General features: G+C 36.0%; 1 protein-coding gene across 1 annotated transcript; it reads left to right on the top strand.

Moving 5' to 3' along the window:
- Positions 1 to 3,728: 3,728 nt before the first annotated feature.
- On the top strand, positions 3,729 to 4,649 carry LOC127227362 (olfactory receptor 5AC1-like). The gene has a single exon (XM_051191661.1). It carries the CDS (start codon positions 3,729 to 3,731, stop codon positions 4,647 to 4,649), a length of 921 nt encoding a protein of 306 aa, XP_051047618.1.
- The last annotated feature ends 1,351 nt before the right edge of the window (positions 4,650 to 6,000 follow it).

Below are 6,000 nucleotides of genomic sequence, written 5' to 3'. Positions count from 1 at the left end.
ATTCTTTTTGGGTGTTGTATTGCATTTTGTTTTTAACAGTATATAATGATAATAATAATGTATATACAAATAGAAACAGGTGAATGGGTAGAAGGTAGGAGTTGTATGCATGAAAATATTACCTGTATTCACTAGTGGTCAGGGAAGTCAAAATGATTTCTTTTGTGATTTTACACATTTTTATTTTCTTTAATATTTTTCAGATATCCTTTTTTTGAGCGAACCACACTAAATTTGTTGGTTTTGTATATAAGAAATGATTACTTATGTATGTCATATGGTTGAATAAAAATTATTCTCAATAACAGAAAGTGTGAAATAATCTACGAACCTATTGCTAGATGCTGAGTTCTCAGAACATTTGTTTAAAGTAGTAAATAGTATGGGGAAATTTGATAATTGTTATAAAGAAAATTAATACACATATTCACATAATGAGGTTTAATAAGCATCAGGAGAAACAACTAGGCTGAATAGATGTTTATTCAGGGAGAAATACCTTACAACATAGACAGATGAACACCAGCAGGTTCCTGGTCCCAAGGATGACTCTGGATGTTCTCTTGTCCCCGTGCTGCAAGCAAGAGAGCTCCCGGAGTCTCTTCCTCAGACTTAGTTCCCTCCGGTAACATCCGCACCTGTCCCCACCCCAAATTGGCATGGTCTGTGCCACAGGTGAGGACAAAGTAAATATCTCACTACATTCATATATAAATAGCATATGGGTAGTCATATAAATATTTTTCTATGATGTATTTGTGTTTGTTGCTCAGATTCAGGTTTTGGTGGAAAACTAGTTACATCACTTGAGGAATCTCCATGGAATAAACATTTCATTTTACTTTAATTGGCCTCTACCTTGATAGTTTGAAATAACACAAGCTTATGTAAGACCAGATACACTCATCTGTTAATTTTGATTTGCTGATTAATGAACAATGCCCAACAAATTGGCTTTATCCTTTGGGGAGTTCCTGATAGCATTGAGTTTTTATATTGAAGTGAGTGGAGTTGAAGATTGCAAGACATGAATGCCATCCTCTCTAAACTGCTATTCTTAGAGAAAACTGACGTTAGAAGGACAGTTGTTACCGAGACCCTTGTTTCTGCAGTGTAAGTATCTTCATGAGGATATAGTCTTGTGGCATCTATACCTACACATTTCCATTGGTATTGGGTGAAAAAATAATAACTTACTCTAATTTTAAACACTTAATCATTTTTATACCAATAGTTTCTTATAATTTATATAAGAATAAAATGACATATGTGTCAATTTATCTGAAAATATCTTTTTAGGGGATTTATCTCACAAATGGGACATAAAACATCCCTAAAAAATCTAAGTGAAGTATTTTGTGCACTTTCTCTGAATTTCTATGCTTTCATAACTATGTGTTTATAGTCTCAAGATTTGAAATCAATCATGTAAAGTTGTAAGAGTCTGTGCAGACAACCTCTATCCTATGGTTCTCATTAATAACAAAAAAGAATCACAGACTCATGGAAAATTTGGGGAATATATCTTAGAAAAGCCAACACATTTCCTGAGCTCTCAAAACAAGCTTTACGAACTTGTGCATAGTAGTAAATATGATGGAAGTGAGACAGATTTTTAAACTCGGGGTACATGTCCTTTATTAAGAGAGTTATATAATTAAGAGTGTTATATAATTGATCTGTTGAATATTTTATCAAGTAAAGCATCCTTTATATGTTTTACTTCTCGTATCAGGAACACCTTTCACAGGATCATAGGAGTATGTGAGTTTTTAGGCCGTCTGACCTGCATCCTCAAGTGGTTCTCGGTTTATGTAGTATTCCATGTAAGATGTAAGGAAGAGTTTGCCATATCGGTTGCATTGGTTTTATCAGAATTTTATTTTCGTTTTTATCTAAAATTTTCATATAGTATAGTTTGATTACATTTTTCCCTTTCCTCAACTTATCCCAGACCCTCTCTATCTCCCTATCCAGTCAAGTTTATAATCTTTCTTCTTATCTCTTTAAAAAATAGGAACAGAGGAAAGTCCACATGGCCTCACCCCTGCACAAAGATCTATAGGCAACTGAGGAAAGCTGGGCGTGGCAGAGATGGTTCTCCCCTTGGGAGAGCCCAACACTCAGTTGTCTAGTGCCAAATGGCCAGTCCGGAAAAGTACACACAAGTAACATCCAGACTGAGCAGGTTACATTTAGAAATATATTTATATATTTGTACACTTATATGCATGCTCTAACAGTTATTGAAAAAAGAGGCCATGAATCTGAAAAAGACTGGAGAGGGGCATATTAAAGGGTTTAGAGGGAAGAAAGGGAAGGAAAAATGTGAGGATTAAATTATAATATCAAAATATTAATAAAATTCATAAAAAGAAACATACAGAGGAGGAGATTCCAGGAAAGCTGAAGCAAGGGTTGGAGTAAAGGACAAAGAATGCCAAAAACCACTAGAGGTCAAGAGGGTAAAGAGAGGGGTTTTCCCTGGGTCACTAAAGGGAGGGCAGGGGGCTCACAGTCTTGAGTGCCAACCACTGATGCTGACTTTAGACCCCTGTCATCCAGACAGGTCAAGTTAATACACTTTGATTGTTTTAAATTACTTTCTAAAAAAAATGTAGCAGCTACAAGAATCCAGAACAAAAGCTTATTTTTTTTTCCCAGTGAAGCTATCCAAAACAATCAAATTTAATGACATAAGTAGTTTATGGTTTTGGAAGAGCCCTTCCTGATTATTAAATCTATAATCATTAAGATAATTTTTTTCATTTTCCCTCAGTTAATTTTCCATGCAAAATTATAACTTGGCATTTAAGTTGAATTCAGATTTTGAAAAACCTAACCATGTATCTATAATTTTTTTGTACTTTTCTTTCTTTTTTTTTGGTACTCTCATTCTTATATTGCATTGAGAAAAACTACAACAGTCTTATTAAGCCTGTAGTTGTTTTTTTTATGAATGTATATCAGATAACACAATAGGAAGCAAGAGAAAACAATATAGGCAAGATTTTTATCACTATCTTGTTACTTCATAAAGTCTTTGGATGAAACACTATTGTAACAAGAAGGATATAGTAACTTTTGGTCTTAGATAAAATATTTGAAAGTTACGTATGGAATTTAAGTGGAAATGGTATATTTTGGGAGGGAAACAGGACTAGAAGAAGGGGGAAGAAAAATGGAAGAGCCTCTTGAGAAAAGAGAATGTTCAAAGGACATTTTACACTTCAAGTAAAATGCCATTTGGTAAAACATTACATTGTATAGTGAATATAGTCTCATTAAAATATATCAAAAGAGTTCACAGGGGATTGAAAAAGGGACTTATCACATTCAACTGGTCTTTTAAAGTATTTTAGTATAAAATGTACTATGCACTTTGTCAATGTAAATTGTCTGTATACAACCTATCTGTCACATGTATGTGTATCATTGGTAGTAACTGAGACTCACAAGCACAAGGCCAAATCAAAAATTGGTTTCGATGACTTACTCATTTAGTTTTCAGATAATTGCATGTTAGGATTTTATAATATCAAAAGTTAGAAAATTCTTTGTGTTCCCACTACACCATTAAACGACGAAACATTACACCTTTATATTTTTCGATTAAGGAACAAAAGCAGCACAGGTCCATGGTACTAGAATATGATGCCACTGTCAGCCAGTTTTATTCAGATTTTGTGCCCCTTCCCTCTCTGTAGCGAGCTGCCTGAGCAGTTGTGATGGAAGTGAACAGGACGCTGCTGACTGAGTTTGTTCTCACAGGAATAACAGATCGTCCAGAGCTGCAAGTCCCCCTCTTCCTGGTGTTTTTCTTCATCTATGTCACCACCATGGTGGGCAACCTTGGTTTAATCTTTCTCATCTGGAAGGACCCCCATCTTCACACTCCCATGTACCTTTTCCTTAGAAATTTAGCCTTTGCTGATGCCTGCATTTCATCCACAGTGACCCCAAAGATGCTTATGACATTTTTAAATAAAAATGACATTATAACCCTGGGTGAGTGTTTCTCCCAATTTTATTTTTTTTGTTATAGTGTAACTACCGAAATTTTCCTCCTGGTGGCGATGGCCTATGACCGCTATGTAGCCATATGCAACCCTCTGCACTATGTAGTTGTGATGTCCAAAAGACTCTGCACTGTGTTAATAAGTATGTCAAATGTAATTGGTTTTGTAAACTCTGGACTTAATGTAGGGTTATTATTTAGATTAACGTTCTGCAAGTCCAATATAATTGACCATTTCTACTGTGAAATCTTGCCACTCTATACAATTGCTTGCACTGATCCAACTCTTAATGCATTGATTGTCTTTATTTGTGCTTCCTCCATACAAATCAGTACCTCTGTGACTATTGTAGTCTCTTATGCCCGTGTCCTATTTGCTGTCCTGAACATGAAGTCTAAGAAGGGCAGAGAGAAAGCCTTCTTCACCTGCAGTGCCCACCTGCTCTCTGTGTCTTTGTTCTATGGCACTCTCCTCTTCATGTATGTAAGTCATGGGTCTGGACCAGGTAACACCCAGGATAAAATGTATTCACTGTTCTACACTGTTGTGATTCCTCTGCTGAACCCCTTTATTTACAGTTTAAGAAACAAGGAAGTTTTGGGTGCTCTGAAAAAAGTCATAAAATTATAATCATTTCCAGAGACTTTCATAATCTGCTCTAATACCTTCTCCTGTCTTTTGCAATGCATCATAATATTTAATCCTGTGTTTTGCACACAATTGAAATTTTATGTACTGCTAATTAAAACAATAAAAATTTAGACTGTGAATGACTGTCTTAGTAACATGGTTATAAAATAGTTAATGAGGACTTTAAGAGCTAATCCCTGTTGCTTGTTGTTTTGAAATCTATAGTCAGTGTGAAAGTTATTTTATTAATTTCTTTATTAGATCGACAAACTTTGGCTTTTTTGATATTTTTTAAATTTAAATTTGAAACAAGCTGGTTTTACATGTTAATCCCAGTTCCCTCACCCTCTTACCCTCCCCTGTCCCCCCAACACCAACCCCCATCCCATCCCCTTTCTGCTCCCCAGGGAGGGTGAGACCATCCATGGGGAGTCTTCAAAGTCTGTCATATCATTTTGAGCAGGGCCTAGGCCCTCCCTCATGTGTCTACACTGACACATGTGGAATGGGCTCCCAAAGTCCATTCCTACACTAGGCATAAATACTGATCCACTACCAGAGATCCTATACACTGCCCAGGCCTCCTAACTAACACCCACATTCATGAGGTCTCGGTTGGTCCTATGCTGGTTTCCCAGCTAGCATACTGGGGTCCATGATCTCCCCCTTGTTCAGGTCAGCTGATTCTGTGGGTTTCTCCTGCCTGGTCTTGACCCCTTTGCTCATCACTCTTCCCTGTCTACACCTGGATTCCAGGAGTTCAGCTCAGTGTTCAGCTGTGAGTGTCTGCTTCTGCTTCCATCAGCTACCAGATGAAGGCTCTAGGATGGCATGTATGATAAGATATTAAGTATATTTGAATTTATTTTTTTTATCAAAAAGAATCTTAGTATGTGAAATGATTTGTTTAAAACCTATTTCTCCCTTTGAAATAATTCTTGGAGGAAGTACTTTTAAATTGTTTAAATAATCTCTAATTATATTACCAGTGCATAGGTAAATTATATTTATGTAACAGGTGACAAGGTATACCATCCAAGCAATTCAAGGAGGGTATTTCTTGAGACGTAAGTGTAATCTGAAAGAGATAAATATCTATGTCACATTTGCTGAATTTCTCAATGACAAAGTATTACAAACGGAAATGAGCATTTTTTTATGGAGCTTAATAAGGAAATTTTAATTGTTGCAAAACATCTCTTTCTGCTACCTGCACCTATCTTTTGTTTTCACATATTTCTGTGGATTGGAATCAGACATCTAGGTGCAAGATCTCTAAGTGAATATCAGCCACTAAGAGGTACACTGTGCTTCATTTCATGTCTTAAACCACATGAAGTCAACAGCATCA

This window comes from Phodopus roborovskii, unplaced genomic scaffold (genome assembly GCF_943737965.1).
Source record: "Phodopus roborovskii unplaced genomic scaffold, PHOROB, whole genome shotgun sequence".
NCBI lineage: Eukaryota > Metazoa > Chordata > Mammalia > Rodentia > Cricetidae > Phodopus > Phodopus roborovskii.
Note: the sequence above shows the minus strand (reverse complement) of the source record. Positions and strands in the feature narration are given on the sequence as shown.

Coding starts and splice junctions, on each gene's coding strand:
- LOC127227362 (XM_051191661.1), top strand. CDS start 3,729: ATGGAAGTGAACAGGACGCTGCTGACTGAGTTTGTTCTCACAGGAATA.